A 24,027-nucleotide genomic window follows, 5' to 3' on the forward strand; every position below is an offset into this window, starting at 1 on the left:
TGCACCCATCATCAAACATCTATGTATTCTAATCCCATTTCTTAGCACTTGCCCCAGAGCCTTGTATGATATAGCATTTCAGGTGTTCATCTAAGCAGTTCTTAAATATCTTGAGGGTTCATGCCTTCACCCTTTTAGGAACTGAGTTACAACACAAAGCCCTCACGAAATTTTTTTCCCCTAAATCCCCTCTAAACTTTTTGCTCCTTATCTTATAACTGTCCTAGTTATTGAACCCTCTACTAAGGGGAAAGGTTTCTCCCTAGCTAACCTGTCTATACCTCTCATAGCTTGTGCACGTCAATCAGGTCCCCCATCAGCTTTCCCTGCCCTAAGGAAAACAACCTCAGTCAAACTAGTCTTGCTTTCATAGTTGAAAGCCTTCAGCCCAGGCAATATCTCGGTGAATCTCCTCTGCACCCTCCCTCATGCAATTGCGTTCTTCCTTTACTGTGGAGATTACACCCATGCACAGTACGCTAGCTGTGGCCTACCTAATGTTATGGGCATCTCCATCATAACCTCCCTCGCTCTTGTATTCCAGCCTTGATTAATAAAGCTAAGTATCCCATATGCCACCTTTAACCATCTTATCAACCTGTTCTGCTATCATAAAGGATTTGTGGAAATGCACACCAAGATGTTTTTGATCCTCTGTTCAGTACTTCCTGGGGTTCGACTATTCAACGTACATCCCACGCCTTGTTAGTCCTCCTAAGATGCATCATCTCACATTTTTCAGGACTAAATTCCGTTTCCATTTATATTGTTCCATAGGCTCAGGCTTTCCTTCTTGTTATTTGTCACACCACCTATCTTCTTGTCATCTGCAAACCTGCTCATCTTACCTCCTACTTTCAAGTCTAGATCATTAATGTACACAATAAACAGAAAGGGACTCAGCATCAAACCCTCTGGCGCGACATTGAACACAGGCTTCCAGACACAAAAACACAGTTCAACCATTAACCTCTCCTTCCTGACATGAAACCAATTTTAGATCCAGTTTGCTAAATTCCCCTGGATCCCATGGCACTTTGCTACTTCACCAGTCTGTCAGACAGGATCTTGTCAAAAACCTTACTGAATTCCATATTAATCACACTATTTTCATCTACATCCCTAGTCTCCTTGAAAAATTTATATTTGTTAGACATGATCTCCACCTTACAAATCCTTGCATTATCCTTGCTTCTCTAATTGGAAAGTAATTCTGCTTCTCAGAATGTTTTTCAATAGTTACCCTACCACAGGTAGCAGATTCACTGGCTTGTAGATCCTTGGTTTATTCTTACCATCCTTCTTGAATTATGGCACCACATCAGCTGCTGTCCAGTCCTCTGCACTCCTTCTCTGGCCAGAGAGAACAAAGAACAATATAGCATAGGAAGAGGCCCTTCGGCCCACCAAGCCTGCGTTGACACATTTTGCCCTTCCATACTAACACTGTCTTCACTTACAGGATTCGTATCTCCTTCCCTTCCTATTCATGTGTTCATCCAATTTCTTCTTGAATGCTGCTATTGTGACTACTGCATCACCACCTCTGGCCGTGCATTCCAGGCATTCACCACTCTTTAGTGAAAAATTTTGCCATGCACATCTCTTTGAAAATCCAACCGGCCCCCACCCCCACCCCCACCCCTACCCCTCAGCCTCCTGTATTCCAGTGAAAACAAACCCAATGTATGCAATCTTTATTCACAGCTAAAGTCCTCCATACCAGGCATCATCCTGGTAAACCTTTAATGTACCCTCTCCAAAGCACCCACATCCTTCTGATAGCATGGTGGTCAGAACTGTATGCAATATTCCAAGTGTGGCCTAACTGAAGTTCTATAAGACTGCGGCATAGCTTGCCTATTCTTATACTCAATGCCCTTTCCAATGAAGGCAAGCATGCCATAGGCCTTTTTTACTACCTTATCTACTTGTGCTGCCACCTTCAGTGATCTGTGGACCTGCACGTCCAGATTCCTCTGCATATCAATACTCCTAACAGTTCTGCCATTCACTTTACAATTTCCATCTTTCCTTGACTTCCAATATGTATCACCTCACATTTGTCTGTATTCAACTCCATCTGTCATTTTTCTGCCCATGCCACCAACTGATCTATATCCTGCTATATCCTCTGATAATCCTCCTCACTAGCTGCAACTCCACCAGTCTTTGTATCACCCATAAACTTACTAATTAGACCAGTCACGTTTTCCTCCAAATAATTTATATGGCCACGAACAACAGAGGTCCCAACACTGATCCCTGTAGAACAACACTAGTCACAACCCTCCATTCTGAAAAGCATCCTTCCACCTCTACCCTCAATCTCATATGACTAAAGATTTTCTGCATCCATCTTGCCAGCTCACCCCGGTACCATGTGACTTTATCTTTTGTATCAATCTGCCATGTTAAAGGGACCTTGTTAAAGGCTTTATTGAAGTCTATGTAGACAACATCAACCGCTTTTCCTTCATCAGTCATCTTCATCAGCTCGTGAAAAAAGTGAGTCTGAGGGGGTGACCTTACAGAAGTTTATACAATCATGAGGGGCACTGATAGGGTGAATAGACAAGGTCTTTTCCCCAGGATAGGGGAGTCCAAAACTAGAGGACATAGGTTTAAGATGAGAGGGGAAAGATTTAAAAGGGAATTAAGGGGCAACATTTTCAGAGGGTGGAGTGAGCTGCCAGAGGAAGTGGTGGAGGCTGGTACAATTACAACATTTAAAAGGCATCTGGATGGGTACATGAATAGGAAAGGTTTAGCGAGATATGGGGTAAAAACAATGACTGCAGATGCTGGAAACCAGATTCTGGATTAGTGGTGCTGGAAGAGCACAGCAGTTCAGGCAGCATCCTGGCAAATGGGAGTAGATTCATTTCGGATATCTGGTCAGCATGGACAAGTTGAACTGCAGGTTTGCTTGATTTCTATCTCTCGCTCAATTTCTGCATTTACTGCCCTGCTCCTCTGATTCACATCCCCTTGCCACACTAGTTTAAACCTTCCCCAGCCACTCTGCCAAGAACCCTCTAAGGATATCAGTCTTGGTCCTTCCCAGGCGTAGCTTGTCCAGTTTGTACAGATCCCACCTCCCCCAGACCCAGTCCCAATGCCCCACGAATCTGCAAGAGGATTTGAAAATTTATGTCAGAAGCATAGAAGATAGGAGCTGGGGTAGGCCATTTGACATTTGAGCCTATTTCTGCATTTATTATGATCATGGCTGATCGTCAAGATAACACCCTAAACTCCCTATCCCTTGAACCCTCTAGCCACAAGAGCTATCTCTATCTCCTTGGTGTAAACACATAATTTTTGGCTTCACCCACTTTCTGTAAATTCCACAGGCTCACCACTCTCTGAGTGAAGACATTTCTCCTAATCTCTGTCCTAAAGATTTACCCTTTATCCTTAAACTATGACTCCTGGTTTTGGACTCCCCCACCATCAGGAACATCCTTCCTCCATCTAACCTATCTACGGCAGTTAGAATTTTATAGTTTCCGAGATTCCCTCTCATTCTTCTAAATCCCAGTGAATATTATCCTAACCAACTTAATATCTCCTCATATGATAGTCCTGCCATTCTAGGACCAATTTGGTAAACCTTTGCTGCGACTCAGAAGATCAAAACTGCACAAAGTATTCCAGGTGTGGCTTCACTAATGCCATATATAATTGCAGCAGGATATCCTTGCTTCTGTACTTTAATGCTGTTGCTATGAAAGCTGACATACAGTTTGCTTTCTTTACCACTTGTTGCACCTGTGTGTTTACTTTGAGCAATTGGTGCCTGAGGACATCCACCTATTCCCAACCTTAAGAGAATCATGAATTAAGACTTCAGATTTCTGAAACTTTCCCCAGTTTAGAACATGGTCTAAACCTCTATTCTGCCTATAAAAGTGCATTACTCACACTTTCCAACATTGTATTCCATCTGCCACTTCTATTCCCACTTCATTTGCTTATAAAAGTCCTTCGACAGCCTCATCACTTACTGAACAATACCTGCCCCTCACCTATCTTTGTGTCATCTGTAAACTAGCAACAATACCCTCAGTTCTGTTATTAATGTACAATGTGATTAGTTGTGGTCCCAACACTGACTCTGCAGAACTCCACTATTCACAGGCTGCTATCCTGAAAAAGACGCCTTTATCCCTACTCTTTGCCTTATGCCAGTCAGTTCTCTAGCTATGCCAGTTCCTTGGCCCTAACACCATGGGCTCATCTTATTTAGCAGCCTTCTGTGCAGTAACTTGTCAAAAGCCTTGTGGCAATCTCAATAGTTCACATCCACTGGCTCTCCTTTGTCTAACATGGTTGTTACCCTCTCACAGAATTCTAAGATTTGTCAGATATGACCCTCCCTTGATGAAGATGTGATGACTCTGGCCCAATTTTACCCTGCATTTTCAAGCACTCTGCAATGCCATCCTAAATAATGGACTCTAAAATCTTACTAATGGCTGAGGTCAGGCTAACCTGCCTATAACTTTCCACCTCCTACCTCTGTCCCTTCTAAAACAATTTATTGCAATTTAAGAAAATATATTCCAACATCGAATTTGGTTGACTCACTGCCATTAGGGAATAATTTCCTTTATTATAAGCCAGGATCCCAAGTGTTTTTCATGGTTCCAATTCCTCTTATTTCATATCTATTTCAATAATGCCTCTTTTTGAATTCTGATTTGTCTCCACTTGAAGCACTTACAGTGTCATTCATTCAATTTTGTTTTGTCACCACTCAGTCCCATTGCTGAGATATATTCAACTGTAGCTCAAAAGAAGTAGGACAGTTCTAGAAATCCATCACAAATTCATCTGCACCTCCACAAACATCATTTACTGCATCTGCTGCACCCGATGTGGCCTCCTCTACATTGGGGAGACAGGCCGCCTACTTGCGGAATGTTTCAGAGAACACCTCTGGGACACCCACACCAACCAACCCAACCGCCCCGTGGCTGAACACTAACTCCCCCACCCACTCTGCCAAGGACATGCAGGTCCTTGGCCTCCTCCATCGCCAGACCATGGCAACACGACACCTGGAGGAAGAGCGCCTCATCTTCTGCCTAGGAACCCTCCAACCACAAGGGATGAATGCAGATTTCTCCAGCTTTCTCGTTTCTCCTCCCCCCACCTTATCTCAGTCCCAACTCTCGGACTCAGAACGTCCTTCTTGACCTGCAATCTTCTTCCTGACCTCTCCACCCCCACCCCCTCTCTGGTCTATCACCCTCACCTTAACCTCCTTCCACCTATTGCATTCCCAACGCCCCTCCCCCAAGTCCCTCCTCCCTACCTTTTATCTTAGCCTACTTGGCACATCATCCTCATTCCTGAAGAAGAGCTTATGCCGGAAACGTCGATTCTCCTGCTCCTTGGATGCTGCCTGACTTGCTGCGCTTTTCCAGCAACACATTTTTCAGTTCTAGAAATCTGTGGGGGGGCGGATGCTGGCAGGTGGGACTAGATCGGGTTGGGATTTCTGATCGGCATGGACGGGTTGACCGAAGGGTCTGTTTCCTGGCTGTACATCTCTGACTCTGACTCTGTGACAGTTCTGAAAACCCACTGACGTGTCATCGACCTGAAATCTACTTGTTTCTTTCACCACAGATGCTGCCCATTCTGCTGATTATTTGCAGATTTTTTTTGCGTTCATCTTGTTTAGTTTTGGAGACTACCATCTTTCTCTGAAATAAACTGCCAACACTTTTTTAAAGTTCTACTTTAATCTGGCCACCGCCTCCGACTGAAGTCACAATTCTGCTTTGTTTCCTTTGTGAGGGTTTCTCTCTGTTCTCTTTTTGCTTCCCGCTTAATGCCTAACACGTTACCTGGTTGGCTCGGACCGTATTATCAGGTCACCTTTCGTCAGATCCCGGACTACTGAACGGAGCTGCGATACAAGGAGAGTATCATCGCACACTCAGAACTCCAGTCCAAGCGAGCAGCAGCGCTTACCTGAAACTCCAACCCAAAGAGAGCAGCAGCACAGCGCTCCCCTGGAGCTCGCGGCTCAGGGACAGCAGCAGGAGCGCTCCCCTGGAGCTCGCGGCTCAGGGACAGCAGCAGGAGCGCTCCCCTGGAGCTCGCGGCTCAGGGACAGCAGCAGGAGCGCTCCCCTGGAGCTCGCGGCTCAGGGACAGCAGCAGGAGCGCTCCCCTGGAGCTCGCGGCTCAGGGACAGCAGCAGGAGCGCTCCCCTGGAGCTCGCGGCTCAGGGACAGCAGCAGGAGCGCTCCGCTGGAGCTCGCGGCTCAGGGACAGCAGCAGGAGCGCTCCCCTGGAGCTCGCGGCTCAGGGACAGCAGCAGGAGCGCTCCGCTGGAGCTCGCGGCTCAGGGACAGCAGCAGGAGCGCTCACCTGGAGCTCGCAGCTCAGGGACAGCAGCAGGAGCGCTCCCCTGGAGCTCGCGGCTCAGTGAGCAGTGGTCACCTGGAGCTAGCGGATCCAGAACACCAGTAGCGCTCACCTACAGATCGTGGATCCGAGAACCCAACAGTGCACACCTGGAGCTCGCGGCTCAGGCATACCAGCGTTTACCTGGAGCTCGCGTCAAAGCAGCGCTTTCCCCTCTTGGGCACCACTCCGCAGCCGTTCTTTTTGTTTTAATTTTCTGGCAAGTTTCTGAACATTGTGCTGTTGGAAAGGAAATAGTTGAGTTTTATTTTTAGGTTTGTGCCAGTTTTATGGAAAAATTAAGAAAGTATTGAGAACGTTTATGTACAGAAGGCATTCATTCAGAAACTAATCCAGTTCAGGTATTTTAGGCAACTTATAATTCGATTAAAATAACTAATTTCCACTGTGTTTGGCCTATCCTAACTGTCAAAGTAATTATTTTTGGATAAACCTTGTTTCCTAAAATGCTGGCCTAGATTTTATTTAAATGTTGTTCTAAAATTTATACTGTATACAAAACTTGTTTTTCTGCATCTGTCCATTCTCTAAAATTCTCTTTTATTTGTTTTAGTTTCGTTTTCCAGGCCTCCAAAAGGCAGAAGAGGGCAAAAAGAATCAGGTGCTGGACTATCTGGAAGGATTGTTTGGCTCCACTAGAAGAAAGAATTCAAAAAATGCATCGCCAGCATCTTTAAGCCAAAGCAATTCCCTGGAGGAAGCTCCTCCCACAAGAAGCAACTTAAATCATACAGAGGAGACCACAACTGCAGGGGAATCTCCTGATTCAGCAACATCATCAATTTGGCAAGACCACGGGAGTGAAGGAGTGACAGAGGCTAAAGAAGCAGTCCAAGATCCAGCAGAGATATTATTTGACTCCCCAGAAGTAAAGGACCTGTTACCAGCAGGTGGTAGTCCAGAGAAGTCATCTCTGAGTTTACCCCCCAAAATTGGGACAGCAAATAAAAATACCATAATAGTTGATGTCAACCTGCAGAAAATCAACAGTGAAAAACAAGCTGGACCTGAGTGTGCTGGAGAGCAATTAGCTCCAAATTATGTCAGTAGTAAGCCAGAAAAAGAAATTGAAGGCAATGTGTCAAATGTATGTGGAGGCACGTTGGTAAATAAGGAGGATACTTCATTATCTGAAATCTGTGCAGATGCAAGTTTGCTCTCAGATGACAGAAGTGTTAAGGAATGTGGGATTGGTGAACTTGATACACACTCTGAAAACATATCCCAGGTCACAAGACAACTAAAAGACACTCAATTTGTAAATAGTGACAGGCTCGCTGAAGGTGTATGTGATTGTGAAACCATTGCTAACTGTACAGATATTCCAGCTATAAAGGAATGTGTTTTACCAATTTCTGAGACTCTGAGGGTTGAACAGGTAGCTGAAATTATTGAAATTGATGTGCATCCTCCCAAAATTCAAGGAAATTCAAATATAACCTTGTCAGAAGCATCTGTTTCATTACCCATTAACAATATTAATGTGAAACTGAACGTTTTAGAAAAAACTTTGAAAAATGCAGAAACTGTTCAGTTGAACCATTCTGTGCCTCAAGGATTTAAACATGAAACTGCAAATTACAATATTCCTCAAAAAGTATTGTGTGATTCTACTTTGAAAAAGCAACAGAATTCATCCAAGAATGACACAGTTACACTAGATACTAAAAAAAGCCAAGTGTCAGAGGCAGGGATTGTTCCTCACATTGGTGAAGGTGCAGAAACCTTACATGACAATGAACAATTAGCAACAGGTAACCTGTTTAGAGAAAATCAGAACGGTGTGGTGGAACCAGAAACAAATATTGATAAAACAGTTTACGGCTCTCTTAATGGCACAATAAATTTGAACAACACAACTGAAAAGTCAACTGCTTTGTTTTCAGAGTCTATTGAAATGGATAAAAAATCTCCTACAGAAACCAAACGAGGTAAAAGAAAGGGAAAGAAAAGAAGATCTCTGAAATCTGATCAGCAGTCTGATAAAGGTACTGGAAGTGCAGATACCAGTACATTTGAAGAGGAAGCGAAAGGAATAGATTCCAATAATCCCAACAAACAGTCCTCTGATGCTTCCGCTAACGCCTCCTCTTCACCAAAGCAAAGTACTCCTTCTTTGGTTTCTCATCAACCACCACCAAAATCTTTTCCAACAAGTGGAGAATCTGCACAAGACATAACTAAGCTAGCTACATCAAGGAAAAAGAACTCAAAACAGGTGCCTTGCAATCCAGCTTCAGATAACAAAGTCAAGTCTCCAGTAAAAGTTTCTTTGGAGAAGGCCCCAAATACAGACAGTGGATTCTGTGGTTCTGAAAATGTCATATCAACAAGCAGCATTCCTTCACAATGTGGTCAAAAAGTTGAAAAACCTATTGCTCCAGAAAACTCTGATACTAACTTTGTTATTGCAGATAATAGAGCTGTTGAAGGTTCTGCAAGTAATGAGGATTTCATATTTTCTTTACAAAGAGCAAATACCAATGAACTAGGGGAAGGATTGGTTACTTTAAACTCTGCAGATCAAAACAATGCAATTGCTTCAGTTAGCCAAATAGGTAATCAGCAAAACATGGGAAGCTCTAGTTTGGCTGAGCACAAAGACAGTGCTGACCTGGGAATATTGAAAACTCCGGAAGTTAATGACTTGGAAGGAACGAGTATCAACCATAATACAATTACCTCACAACTATGTTCCACAGTCACTACCAGAATAAGACTGTAAGTACATTTTTTCCATAAACTCATTCTCAACATGCCAAAATCATCAAGTTAAGCTACTGTTAAAATTTCCACATTCCAGGCTCAGTCTTCTCCTTCTGCTTTCTGGTTTCTCACTTGGAGTGAATGCAGTGATGTGCAATCTCTGATTCAGCCTGCAAGCTGAATTTAAAACCTTCCTTCTATGACATCATGTCTCTGCTCTACCTAATGCACAACTCAGTTTTTATCTTTGTCTTCCTCATCACCATGCTCAACTTTTAAAGTGCAATCTTTTTTCCAAATTCTTGAACTCCATTTCGGTCAAAATTCTGCCATCTTTCTTTGAGTATGCTCTGTAACTTCCCTCTCACCATTATTCTTAACAGCCTCTAATGCTTATCCATTTTCTGTTACAAATCCCTGCATTAAGTTTTTGGTCCTTATGATTGCAGTCTTCTTTGCTTGTGTAGCAGGTCATGCCTTCACCATAGCTGTTTATTCATTTCCATATTAATACACCTTTTTATATCTTTGATGAAATATTGAATTATCTTACACTTAACTTGGCAAATTTCTGTTTAAACCACTCTGCCATGTTGCAGCTCTTCAGTTTTTCCAAGCACTTGCCTCTTTCTTCATGCATTTATTTAGCCTTCTACTAATCCCTATTTTCAGTTCTTCTCTTTTGTTAAACAATCTTAGATGATTTTCATGCTGGAAATGCCAAGTAATTGCACATACTTTTTATATTCAGTGTTTGCATGAGGTAAATTTCACTTTACAAATTATTGTATTAAGTTTATGCATTATATGTGTATGACTAAACGATAGCAACATTTAAAAAGGTATTTAGACAGACCCATGAACAGGCAGGGAATAGAGTGATATGTATCATTGGCAAGCAGATAGGATTAGTTTAGAATGGCATCGTAGTCAGCACAGACATGGTAGCTGAAGGGCCTGTTCATGTGCTGTACTGTTCTATGTTTTATGTGCAGTGGAATGAAGTATATTATACTTTAAAGTAGTACATGACTTTAATAAAGTAATGCTAAGTATAAGATATATAATTTTTGAGTTTTAGAAACTAAAACACAGCATGCAAATAATGACAATATTTTCTGTATCCATTTGTTCTCGAGTTTTCATATCTTGTTAGCTGGTCGTCTGTCTTGTCATTAGATTATGTAAATCATAATGTATTGGACTGGATTGGTTTAAGTGACAAGAGGTTTGCAGGTGATATATATTTGTAAATTCCAGGTATAGTTTCTAAACTTGTAGTGTCCAAATTAAAGGACAAAATAACTTCCTTTTTTACACTTCGTAAGAAACATCAAGTGAAAGAGATCAATGAATATTCTATTGCAATACAGATAATAAAATGAGGTTATGCTTTTTTTTTGTAAGCATAGGAGAACAATGGCTTGCATTCATGGATATTAGTAAAAACAACATACTGATTTTTGCTAACCCTAAAGCAAAGTACTAGATATTGGAAATCTGAAGTTTGGAATATTACACAGGTGAAATGGCTTTTTGAAGTTTGAGTTGCAACTTGAGCTTTGTCTTTGGGAGGTTACTGAAAAAAACTGCAGATTTTCTGGCTCACTAGATATATTTGCATTGGTTCAATATTTGATGTTTGTTGATGCTGGATGAGTGAAATATTTTTAATTCTTTAAAGAAGGTAAGGAAATTATTTAAATGCTCAAGCTTTGCAGTCAATAAAGAAGTAGCTAGGGCTAAGCTCAGTGCCACAAAATATTAAATGTATAGATGAGATATGTTCAATTATTACTGCAGAATAATCCAGGAGTTTGAGATTTGCTGATGCCAGTTCCCAGCTTCAAAATGGTAGGCAAACCCTAGGTGGACGGGGGAAGTGCTTCAGAGATAACCTCAATGCCTCAGTGGCGAAGTGCAGCATTCCCACAGACACCTGGGAATCACTAGCCCAAGACCACCGAAGGTGGAGGAGAAGCATCAGTGAAGGCGCCAAGCACTTCAAGATTTACCATCAGGGAAAAAAATGGAAGCCAGGTGAAAACAGCGAAAGGAGCATGCTGTCACATCAAAGTGCCACCCATCCATTCCCGTAACCACCACTTGCCCCAAGTGTAACAGAGCTTGGATAGCCATATCAGTTTATACAGCCGTCTACAGATTCATACTGAGAGTGGAAGAGAGTCATCCTCATCTGCCAGGGATTGCCGATAATGACAGAATAATCCATAAGTGTGAGATTTACTGATAAAAATGACAAATAGTACACAAGGTGAGTAGGAAAAGCAATTCCAATAGAGCATGAACAGGAAAAAGTCTACACCAAAAGGAATGATCAAGTAGTAAGCTGAACAGAACACTAGACTTAGAGGAAGAGAAAGACGTCAATTCATAGACTTGGACCTATTCTGTTTGGAATTTAGAGGAATAGGAGGTCACCTTATTGCAGGATATAAGATTCGGATGGGGACTTGATAAGGTATGTACCAAGAGGATGTTTCCTGTCTTAGGGAAGTAAAGTATTGAGGGGCATTGTTTAAAAATTAATGGTCTCCTATTTAAGACAGATGTAGTTTATGTAATGAATTGCCAGAGGAAGTGGTAGAGGCAAATACAGTTACAATATTTTAAAGAGTTTTGGACAAGCACATAAATAGGAAAGAGAAAAATGAATACTGCAGATGCTGGAGATTAGAGTCAAGAGTGTGGTGCTGGAAAAGCACCTGTAGAGGTTCTACGATTATTGAAATGATTGATGGTAATGCTGCCATACTCTCTTGCTTTGTAAACCAACATATCCCCACTTCCAATACTTGATTTTGCATTTCTCCTTTAAAGAACAGAAACACTGAACTTTTAAGAAATTATATAGATACTTTCTGAAAATATAGCAAGACAGAGTAGTTGATGCAAAGATGTTGTGGTTGAAATTGTTACCTCCTGACTGACACCAAATTTTAGATGAGCTGCAGTTTCATCCAAACTTTGAGAAGACTAAGTTCATAATCCCTTGAACCAAACCTCAACCTGCGTACTGATTCCAGTGCTCTTCTTGCCACTGTCAAGCTGACTCACAGCATCTGTTCACAATCTCATGTTCAGCACCTTGGGGCGGCACGGTGGCACAGTGGTTAGCACTGCTGCCTCACAGCGCCTGAGACCCGGGTTCACTTCCCGCCTCAGGCGACTCTCTGTGTGGAGTTTGCACGTTCTCCCCGTGTCTGCGTGGGTTTCCTCCGGGTGCTCTGCTTTCCTCCCACAGTCCAAAGATGTGCAGGTCAGGTAAATTGGCCATGCTAAATTGCCCCTAGTGTTAGGTAAGGGGTAAAATGTAGGGGTATGGGTAGGTTGCGCTTCGGCGGGTCGGTGTGGACTTGTTGGGCCGAAGGGCCTGTTTCCACACTGTAATGTAATGTAAAAAAAAGTAATACTTTCCAGGGTAGAAATGTCAATCACTAGGGGACATAGGTTAAAGATAAGTGAGGTTAAGTTGCAAAGAGATGTGAGAGGCAGGTATTTTACACAGAAATGCATGGTAAGTGCATGTAATACATTGCCAGAGGAGGTGGTACAGGCAGATACAACAGCAAAGTTGACCAATATATGAATAGGCAGGGAACAGAGGGATACAGACAGTGTAGAGGCAAAACGGTTTTAACTTAGAAAGGCATCATGTTGGGTGGAGTCTTGGTGGGCTGAAGGGCCTGTTTCTGTGCAATACTGTTCTTTGTTTGATCATTTGGCAGGGAGTGGCAACCTATCCAAATTCTAGGCAAAGTCCAGTTTCATGTTTCCAATATCAGTATGTGCTAAATTAGACTTATAGTAAATATATGAACATTACTGAGAAGCAGCCATTTTTATTCTTGGCCTTGAAGGAGTTAAATCTTTTTTCAATGGTTACTTGACACCTTGGTGAATAATTAACTTCAGATATCAGTCATCTTCAGTTTCAGATTCGGAACATGCGGTAAGTTGATTATGGTGTTGTGGTTATTCTGCTCACAAAGACCACAGAAAGGCTCAGATATACAGGCTAAAGTTTGTGCTAAATGAAACAACTTCAGTATTACACTGGCTAAACTGAGTTCGGATGCTTGGTCCTATTTCTGTTCCATGTTTGAACGATCGTTTGTCAAGTCAAATCTGAGACCCATTCTTCAGTGCATTTTCACTGTGCCTTCCCTCATATTTGTAATATTCAAATTGTAACAAATCCCTTCTGCCTGCTTGCATCAATATCCCAATATCATGCCATGCATTCTTGATTTTCACACGCAAAGGCTTTTATTCCCACTTTCACATCACAAATGTGTCATTCACCACTGTCTTAACTCATTAAAAGTAGCTAGCATCTCTATAGAAAAAAGCCTATCCCTTGCTTTTAGTGGACTTTCTCATCAGTTTTAGCTTGTTTTTGCTGTTCACCATTTTTATGCCATTTAATCACCCATATGATATTTACACAGAATAATCTTATAACAATCTAACATTTAGCGAATAAATGGTCCACATTATCACCTGATTCACTATTGTCTTTTCTGAAGTTACTGTGACAGTTAGTCCATTATGATTGATGCGCAGCACTCAATCTAAAACATTCACATTCATTCAACAGAGGATAGAAACATATTAAAACCAATCATCTTACTAATCATGACCAGGTTTAAATGGTTTTTCTTTGCATTTCATTTAATTGAATTATATTTAACTTAATTTCAGCTAATCCAGTACATTTTAAGGTAATATCTGCAGATGATCTTTTTGAAAGATTAAAAGTTGTAGGGGAGTGGATTTTGATGGACAAGTGTATCCTCCCTACTCGTTCGAAATGTTCTTTATGGTGGCTCTATCATCCAGTTCAGTTCCCTTTTTAAAAAAAAGCTTCATGTGGAAGAGCACATACATCTCCAAAATAAAGCTGGCAATAGTTAATTTCATCTACATTTTCCTTTCAGTTGGTATACTTCATTTAACTGCACCTAAAATGAGTTATTCCGATTCCTATTGCTGATGTGTCACATTTTCCCATCACTATTGTTTATTGTAATGGGGGATCCCATTAGCTAATAATCTATCTGATTCAGCAACTCTGGAGAAGCCTTATTATCCAGTTTAAAAAGGTATTATTGTACTGTCTTTGAAATGGAAATGAAACATAACTGTGTGGTTCAAAATATTACCGAATTCTGCTTGTTTGCTTTGTCTTACAGCATATTTTCTCAAATTAGTTTGCTAGGTTATACTCAACATATCCTTCTTTTAAAATTATTCCAAAATCAAATATAACAACAACAGATGTGAGAATTTGTTTTGTGTAGGGGAAAGTCGTTAAGTTGACAAATTTTGATGGTGGATCAGTGGTGCTGGAAGAGCACAGCAATTCAGGCAGCATCCGAGGACAGGCAAAATCGACGTTTCGGGCAAAAGCCCTCATGATTCCTGATGAAGGGCTTTTGCCCGAAACGTCGATTTTGCCTGTCCTCGGATGCTGCCTGAATTGCTGTGCTCTTCCAGCACCACTGATCCAGAATCTGGTTTCCAGCATCTGCAGTCATTGTTTTTACCTCGTTGATTTTTACCTCGTAAATTTGGTGGTCAATTACTTTCTTCTGAAACAATCTTTCCCATTTTTTAAATACCAAGTTATTTTATTGAAATTTGATGGTGGTCAATTACTTTCTTCTGAAACAATCTTTCCCATTTTTTAAATACCAAGTTATTTTATTGAAATTTCAGAAACAATTATGTTTGAGCTTAGTAGTTGAAAACAGTATTTTGGTAATCCAAGTGATCATGGTCAGTTCAGGATTCTCTGTCCTCACACACTTTGCCCATAGATAAGTTCTTAAATCAGCAAGTTACCTGGGTCTCTTGCAATGGCCTCAGTTGACTTTTGAGATCTGTTTAAAAACACAAAAGCAAAAATGAAAACTCACTGTGGATCTGGTTAGAAATCCAATGGGTTAACAATGTCCAATCACAGTCATAAATTTAGAAATTCGAAACCTAATTCTGAACAAAGTCACATAGTTGTGTGGTCAGATTTAAAATCTATCAGCAGAAAGAATTAAGTCCCTGCTTTTGTGAGAAGGAATGGATCACAGTCACAAGGTCACGCCATGTCATAATGTACTTTGCTTTTAGGGTTTTTTTCTCATATGTCATGTTTAAAATTTGTTTTCTCCTGGAAACTAGAACAAATCCAACTTGTTCAAATTGGATGTCTGCTAAATTTTTATTGATCTGAAGGTTTTGTCAAACATTTTATTCAAAACAAATCCTCATTTTTATAGCATTTAGATATTTATTGTTTAAGTAGAGATTCATGCAGTTCAAAGAAAGTTTTAGTTTTTAAACGCTTATGATCAAACCAATTTTGAATCTGTGATGCTTGCGGATTACTGCTTGATTTGGTACTGCCTTCATTCGAATGTAAGGGATGCTATCATTGTTACAATCATAGAACTGCTCTGTGAATACATTCCAATTTTCAAAAGGGGGCTTCTTTTAATTTCACTGGGCAAATGGGATTTTTACAGGGTTTTGATAACTTCCTTAATTACGCCTAAGGATTCTTTGTCCACAATTTCAGGCTCGTTGCGGACAGACTTTATCTCAGTACATCAGTGAGGTGGAAGAGTGGGGAAAACACTCTCTACTGCATTCCCAAGGTTAGCTGTCTTGTCTTGTGAGATAGACAATAGACCAATAGACAATAGGTGCAGGAGTAGGCCATTCTGCCCTTCGAGCCTGCACCACCATTCAATATGATCATGGCTGATCATCCTTAATCAGTATCCTGTTCCTGCCTTATCTCCATAACCCTTGATTCCACTATCCTTGAGAGCTCTATCCAACTCTTTCTTAAATGAATCCAGAGACTGGGCCTCCACTGCCTTCTGGGGCAGAGCATTCCACACAGCCACCACTCTCTGGGTGAAGTTTCTCCTCATCTTCGTCCTAAATGGTCTACCCCGTATTTTTAAGCTGTGTCCTCTGGTTGGCACTCACCCATCAGCGTAAACATGTTTCCTGCCTCCAGAGTGTCCAATCCTTTAATAATCTTATATGTCTCAATCAGATCCCCTCTCAGTCGACTAAACTCAAGGGTACTCAAGCTCAGTCGCTCCAGTCTTTCAGCGTAAGGTAGTCCCGCCATTCCAGGAATTGATCTCGTGAACCTACGCTGCACTCCCTCAATAGCCAGAATGTCTTTCCTCAAATTTGGAGACCAGAACTGCACACAGTACTCCAGGTGTGGTCTCACCAGGGCCCTGTACAGCTGCAGAAGAACCTCTTTGTTTCTGTACTCAATCCTTCTTGTTATGAAGGCCAGCTTGCTTATTAGCCTTCTTCACTACCTGCTGTACCTGCATGCTTACCTTCATTGACTGGTGTACAAGAACACCCAGATCTCTTTGTACTGCCTCTTTACCTAAATTGATTCCATTTAGGTACTAATCTGCCTTCCTGTTCTTGCCACCAACATGGATAACCATACATTTATCTACACTAAATTGCACCTGCCATGCATCTGACCACTCACCTAACCTGTCCAGGTCACCCTGTAATCTCCTAACATCCTCCTCACATTTCACCCTGCCACCCAGCTTAGTATCATCAGCAAATTTGCTAATGTTATTACTAATACCATCTTCTATATCATTGATGTCCTGGGATAGGACACACAGCTCCTGCAGTCTGTTCAATGTTTTCTACTTCACATGTTTGATTTTAGCTAAATCCGAGGAGAAATCATTTTCTCATCCATCTAAAAATCAATATCCAATTTGTCCAGTTGCAAGTTGGGTCTGCCAACAGTCCAGTCCATGTGTTGTGTTATGCATTATGCAGGACATTACTTTTCTGTTGGCAAATATTTGTACCCTTGAACTTCTTTTACTAATTCTATCAGCACCTTATTTTCCATATCCAGCCTTCAAGCACACAAATTTCTTCAGACTGTTTTGAACTCAGTTGGTTCTTTCATAACTTTTTCCAAAAGCTTGTCAAGGATACACCTGTAATTACCATGTCATATTTCTATAATTTCCATTACGGATTCTTCTACTAATTAATAAATCGTAACTTCTCCACTAAGCTATCTATCAGTCACGTTTCAAAATATCCCGATGCCATGGTAACCTCAACCAAAGACTGCTACTTCTCAACTTCAAAACCAATTTGTGGTGATTGGAAAGAAGTCGGCCAGGTGAACCTCGTTAACTGAGATCCCTGACTGGGGTTGTTAATCTGGGCCAATCAGGGAGCCCTGGCTGACAGACAGAAACAGGAGATTCAGAATCTCCTCAGTTTAGGGGACTGACTCTGTGCTGGCTGGGTCACAGTCAATGTGTTACTGTAGCAGTTGGTTTCTGCTTTTTTCTGGCGAGGAAACCTGATGCCTCAACTGGCTTAATTATTTAGCCAGTTTGTTAACTGGTATTCCTTTAGTGAGGACTGATTTATAAATTCCTGATGCGCACAATGTATTTCAGGTATAACTCAGTTCTCATTTGGGGATTTTTGTTTCATTGGCTGGTTACAGCCTGTGTGTTACTCTTTTCTCTTTTACTTTGAGAAGAGGACAATGTTGATTTTGTGGTAGAGCCCTTGCACTCTAGTTTTCTTTGGTTTTCTTGTGTCTTCACTGTTTGTTGGTGTTTGGACTGAGCCCTTGTGAAGAAATACATCTTATCAGATGAACTGTTCATGTGGGTAGGCCTGACCCTTGGACTAGGCCTCTGTAAAGACTGAACACCTGTTTGTGTGCTGGGAGGTGAGTACTTGCTGTATACTAGATTTTGGGAGAAGACCTTGCCTAAACCCCTGTGAGTTAACTGCACCTTTACAACGTACTGTGTTCCTGTGGGTGGTGGAGACTGAATAACTGTGTGCTGTGGGGTGCACATTTGCTGCTTTCAGGAGTGGGCTCTGCGGTTGGTTGTCGACTCTGTTTTAGCAATGGACTTTGCGGTTTGGAATGGACTCCATTTCCGACAATGCACTTTGTATACTGAAGTGGACTCTGTTCATGGGAATGGACTCTACATTTTGAAGAAAACTGTTTGTGGTAATGGACTCTGTGTGTACCAGAAAGGACTCTGTTTGTTGATAATTGACTCTGTCATGTTGTTTGTTGGGATTATCATCCGCACTATCTTGTGTGTTCCTGGCCTTACTGTCAGCTGCAAGGCTCATAAGTCGTCCTGAAGGCTGTCACCCTGTGAACCTGAAGGTGGGTAGGCTGTCCCGAAAGCTGGAGGGTGGGTAGGCCACCCCGATGCCGATCGCCTCGAGAGCCAGAAGGTGGGTAGGCTGTTCTGCGCGCTGTTGTCCCGAGTAGAGGTGATCGGGACAGGCCGTCCTAGAGGTGGTCAGAAGGTGTGTAGGGGCAGACTGAGATCCGAAAGCTTTGTGGGCTGCCCTGCACGCTGTTGTTCTTGGGGAAGGGGACGGGTTGTCCTAAAGGTGGCCGGAAAGTGTGTCAGGGTAGTCCAAGGGCCACATGGCGCATCGGGTGGATGAGAGCCCAATGGTACAAAGGGGCAGACAGAGAGCCGGAAGGCGGGTAGGCCGTCCTCAGCGCTGTCACCCTGGGTGAGTAGCGGGGTGGGCTGTACTAGAGGTGGTCGAAAGGTGTGTCAGGATGGACCAAGAGCCGGAAGGCGCATAGGCGGCTGACTGCCTTAGAGTGGCCGGAAGGTGGGAAGGATGAGGTGTGAGGGGGGACGGCGGGAGGGGGAGGCTTGCTGGGTTTTCTGGGGGCCTGTATTGTATGCACTGTTTCTTATGTAAATGGGCTGTTGTATATGTACAAATGTCATTGTTACTGTTTGTAATGATTGAAACTGGAATTTGAGGTTTGTCCTCATTTCCCTGAAAACTGGTTGAATGTCAGGGTTTGGGGCTTGGCTTTGCCATTCCTCTCCCTTGTAAAATTGCTGTTTCTTTGTACACAGCTATTAATGTTAATTGTTTTGTAAACTGTGAATTGTTTAATAAAATTTTTTAAAAAAGGTGTCTCAAAGAGTCTCCTCACCATAGGGACCAGCACCGAGTTAGCTGGTCAGAATCCATGTATTTGCTCATGTAAATAAAGGATGACTTGGTGATGCGATACTGGCCTCTGTGCAGTTATTCCACAATTAAACCTCAATTCCTGTGGGATCATTTCACTTCTCTGCTGCCAAGACAACTGTCCCCAGCAACAATTCATATTTCTGCAACATTTTTGCTAATGGGTCGTCTCGCCTAGCTTCAGTTGCTATCTGCTCACAAGTGGTAGCCCATCAGTATGGCTATGCCTCCTCTGCTCAACACCTCCTGTCCTGAGTCCTCACTCTCGGCCTTTTTTTAATACTTGACTGGCCTGTTGTTGAATAGGCTTACTGTACTAACTGTGGCTGGTAAATATAGTACTGACCCTCTTGCAGAATTTGAGATGTGATACAATTATCCTCTTTGACCACATCAATTGCTGCGGTCTTCATATGCTTTAATTTTAGATTTTTCTAAAAATGTCAATTTGTTGTGATCATTCTCCTTGCATAGACTGCAGGACTCTGTGATATAGAATTTAGATCTTTATGCTTATCAGAACCACATCAGTATTAGATTTGTTAAACAGAGTTCTGTTTGACACACGGTCCCTGCTCTTTTCCACTTCTGTCTGACCTCCCTTGAATATCTGTTTAATCATGCAGAAAATGATCAACTTTTAGATATATACATCGTTTCATTTAAAAGGAAAAACATCATCTGTAATTTGTGTTTTCAGCCTGTTTCCTGAGGTTTAGGCAGATCCCACATGCTATTTCTCTTGTGTAACTGACTCACTCTAGGATGGTCCCATTATTGAAATCTAATGGAGTATCTTAAACAAAATCAAATGAAATGCCAGTGGGGCAATTGGGTTTTTAAATGCTGGTAGAAAATGTACCAATGTTTATGGCTCCCTCCCTGTTAAGTTCAAGGAAATTGATTCACTATCTGATGATGAGTCTAGTGAATCTGTGCAGGTTAATTGCTAAAATATGAGACAAAATTGATGGCCTTTCTTTGCGCAACTTACAAACTATTTGTTTGCTTTCACAGTCCGGCAACTGGAAAAGAAGATAAATCTGGCAATTTGAACACTATTAACCAACAAGGAGCCTGCACTGAAACTAGAACAGAGGAGGAAGAAACCATTCGAATTACTCTTCCTAAGAAACAAAAAGCTACAAGTCACCACCAAGTCGACTTTCTTGCCACCAAGGATCTGCCTTTAGCTTCAACTGAGAGCAAAAAATATGTTGGTAGCCTAAAGATACAACTAAACAATAAATCTGACAAAGAAGCAGATGACAGTGCAACTAATATTGGCCAAAGTAAGTCACAGCCTCCTAAACATCCTGAAGCATCTGATGGTCTCCATGTAGAGGTGAGGCAGAAAGAAGGTAAAATATCAAAGGTGATCTGTGTGAATGATAGTGACACAAAGCACAAATCTGCAGAAGACCACGGAAACAAAGAAATGAATACCACAAGTGCCCCTATTGAAAAGAGACTTTTAGAAATGGTTCCCAATGCACAAACTGATAGAGCAGATGACAGTGGCTCACCTGGAGTGGTCTCTTCAGAATCATGTGCAAACCCTGGTATGAATGATCAATCATTTTCTATGGATAGGCTTACTTCTGGACTATGTTCACAAAAAGTTGATGCCCCCAAACAAGGTGCAGAAGAACACACGGCTGACCTTATTGCCGCCACCCATGACATTGCCCTATCCATACCATTGACTGGAGCTGAATTGCAAAGTAGAGAAGTCAAAGTAAAGACTTTGTTACCATTAAATGTCCTGATTTATGAAACCATAGAATCTGAAATTGAGAGTGTTTCCCCCAATGAGCAAAAGACCATCCAAGGCAAGGCAAAAAGTGAGCATGTCCAGCCAGTTCAGCAAAGCTCACCCATGGTAAACAAACATGACATTAACACAATGCCACCACATAAAGTTCAAACATCTTCAACTCCGGTGCATGATATCAAAGACATGAATGTGGTCCAAAAGTATACAGCAGGTGATGTAATAGTTGAAACTACACAACAAATTCCACCAAAACCTCAATCTGGAGGGATAAATGATGTAACTTCACTTGAAAGCACACAAATATCTGAAACTATGGTTGATGTTGAGAAAGAAGTGTCTGCAAAGAGTAATGGCAAAATGACATCTGACTCAGGGGCAATAAAGGGTGAGATTGCTCAGAATATTTTGCCATTGTTGCAAAATAAAGATTCCAAAACACAGAATGTGCTTCCTCAGCCTGAACCAACACTTAAAAAGATTGCATCGCATGAAATTAAGACAGACATCCCTTCAAATATTGGTAGTAACATCGTGTTGGTTTCAAATGAAGCAAAAGTGGAGATTGACCTAACTTTACAACAGAACACGTCTCTACTACAAAGTAATGACAGTGCACTAAAAGTGACAATAGCACCAGAGGCTGAAGTTAATAACAAAGTATCTGCAAAAAGTTGTAATGAATTGAATACTTTGACCAGTGATGACTTCATCCCACCTATGCAAAAAAGGATGGTTGGTATGCAAGATGGAGAGAGCAAAATAAAAGACATAGAAGTTGGTTATTTAGAGACCTTTCCCATAGCATCGGAAGTGAGGAATGTTGTCACAGAAAGTAGTGCTAATGACACAAACACTGGTTCCACTGCAACAGGAGTGCTTTCCCTGCCTGTAGAGCAACACACATCTGTATTGGAAGATAGAAACTTTGAAATAAGAGAGGAAGTCTTGACCCAGAGCCGAGAAACAGCTGAGAGCGCTGGGTCCAAAATGAGTAAGAATTCTTCTATAATTGAGCAAAAGCCTAGTTCAGAGACTGCAATAAATAATTTTGGTCTACCTATATTATCAAGCACACCTAAAGTGCAGCATAAAGAGATGGAACCAAGGAGAGCAGTATCATCTTCAAATGTAGAGGCATCAGCAGGAAACCTATCCAGAGCAGAAGATGCCCAATCAGCAAACTTCATTGAAAAACATTCTCAGCTAGATGCAGCAACAAATGAATCTTCTCTGTCTGTCCAGAATGTAGAAGAATCACAACCCCAGGAGGTTATTGTTCAGACGCCTTCTATAGTTGAAGATATGTGGAACACTCAAGCAACTGTCAAAACAAATGTAGACCTGACTGCATCAGCAAATGGCTTTGCATCATCAGTAGAGCAAACAACCTCCAAATCTGAGGAGGAAAGAGGATTTAATTTTTCATTCAGTGAAGGAAGTAGTTTAGACAGCTCTTCTGATATGGATAGCTTTACAGAAACAATTCGGAAATATGGCAATCCCATTCAATTGCCTCAAAAGAGGCAACGAGTTCCTAAAGTGCCTTCACTGCCACCATTCGCTATGCCACCAATCCAAGAAGACCATATATCACCAAAAAAGGAGAAAAAATTTGATCCAAGTTCATTCAAATTTGGTTTAATGAAAAATAAACATAAAAGTGATCCACCTTCCTCTCTCTTCAAAATGCACCAAATTGAAACAAAGTCCAAAGTAGTCAAACGTGTATCTGCAGAACAGAGCTTGCTTTTTAAATCTCTTGCAAATAAAAGCTCACGTTTGAGTTTACCAAAACAGCAAAAGGCAGAAAGTGATCTTGCTTCTGAATCAAGCAGTAAAAGATCACGTTTAGAGATTGATGAGGTAACTGCTCAAAATTGCAAGCCATCAACTGAACATGTGTTAGAATCTGCTGATCTCACACCATCATTATCAAAAAATAATGTTATTCAAGAATTTCAATTTGATTCGTCAAATTCAACTTTTCCTGAAACCCAGTTGCCAAGCTTTATGGAAAACTATTTGAAATCTAACCTTTCTGAGATAGAAAAGAAACCGACTGAGTCAGAACAACAAACAGAAAATGGATTAACTATCCTTGACTTAAAACAAAATTTCTTGGAAAATAGTTCAGATGTTACAAACACATGTACAATTGACAGTACATTTGCATTACAAGGATCAAGCATGATAGATGGCAATCAAAATGCCTCAAGTATATTTGGTACAGACATATTCACTCCCAAGTCAGTATTGACTAATCTTCCAGAAGTTGGGGTAAGTTCATTTTGGTTGTCATTTGGCACCATAATTTAAAACTTACTTATTACTGAAGTTTAACTTTATTGATATGACCTACTCATAATTTGTCAATCGACAAAGGCTGTCTTTTTTTCTCTTTTGAATGATTTTTAGTGTCAATTATAAAATAGGTTTTATAATTTCAGCACTATAATATTTTTCAAAATGTTAAAAAAAGGTAAAATGAAATTGCAACAGCTCAAGTTACTTGTCTTTAACAAAGAAATATATAATAAATTTGATCTTAAGTTCACATGGCTTTATAAAACCAAAGAAAGAGGGTGGGGCAAATAGAGCATTGTGAGCGTTATTTGTGTATGAATTAACTTATCAATTAAAATGGATTATATATTAATTAAACCATACTTTTACTGAATGTTATTAAAATGTAAGTATTCTGCACTGCTTTGGAGTACCTTGAGATATGGTGTATTGCAAGGTATTTATAGATTTGTCTTCCTTCTTAGAAGAAATTAAATCTCTGGAGGGCACTTAACGTTACATGCTGAAATTGTGTAAATTCTCACTCAATGATCACTCTATCCATTGAGTGGTTCTTATTGCAAATTCAGCTGGGTCAGTGTTAGACTGCATTGTAACCAGGTGAGAGGGGCTGATTTGCTCCTCTTTAAACACCTCAGTCAGAACAAACGTTTATATTATTTTCCTTTAACACAATGATCAAACTTTAATTAAAACATGATTTAGAGG

The 24,027-nt window shown here is 41.1% G+C and overlaps 1 protein-coding gene across 4 annotated transcripts in view; it reads left to right on the plus strand.

Moving 5' to 3' along the window:
* Positions 1 to 24,027, plus strand: part of LOC122548418 (uncharacterized) — a 209,367-nt gene that overhangs the window by 113,393 nt on the left and 71,947 nt on the right. For all 4 annotated transcript variants that reach the window (XM_043687046.2, XM_043687047.2, XM_043687048.2 and 1 more), the window contains 2 exons: positions 7,000 to 9,167; positions 20,256 to 23,292. In XM_043687046.2, coding sequence (XP_043542981.2) covers positions 7,000 to 9,167; positions 20,256 to 23,292 — 5,205 coding nt within the window. The remainder of the gene's footprint in view (positions 1 to 6,999; positions 9,168 to 20,255; positions 23,293 to 24,027) is intronic.

This window comes from Chiloscyllium plagiosum, unplaced genomic scaffold, assembly GCF_037043375.1.
Source record: "Chiloscyllium plagiosum isolate Xiang-an unplaced genomic scaffold, Cpla_swu_hap1 HiC_scaffold_3, whole genome shotgun sequence".
NCBI lineage: Eukaryota > Metazoa > Chordata > Chondrichthyes > Orectolobiformes > Hemiscylliidae > Chiloscyllium > Chiloscyllium plagiosum.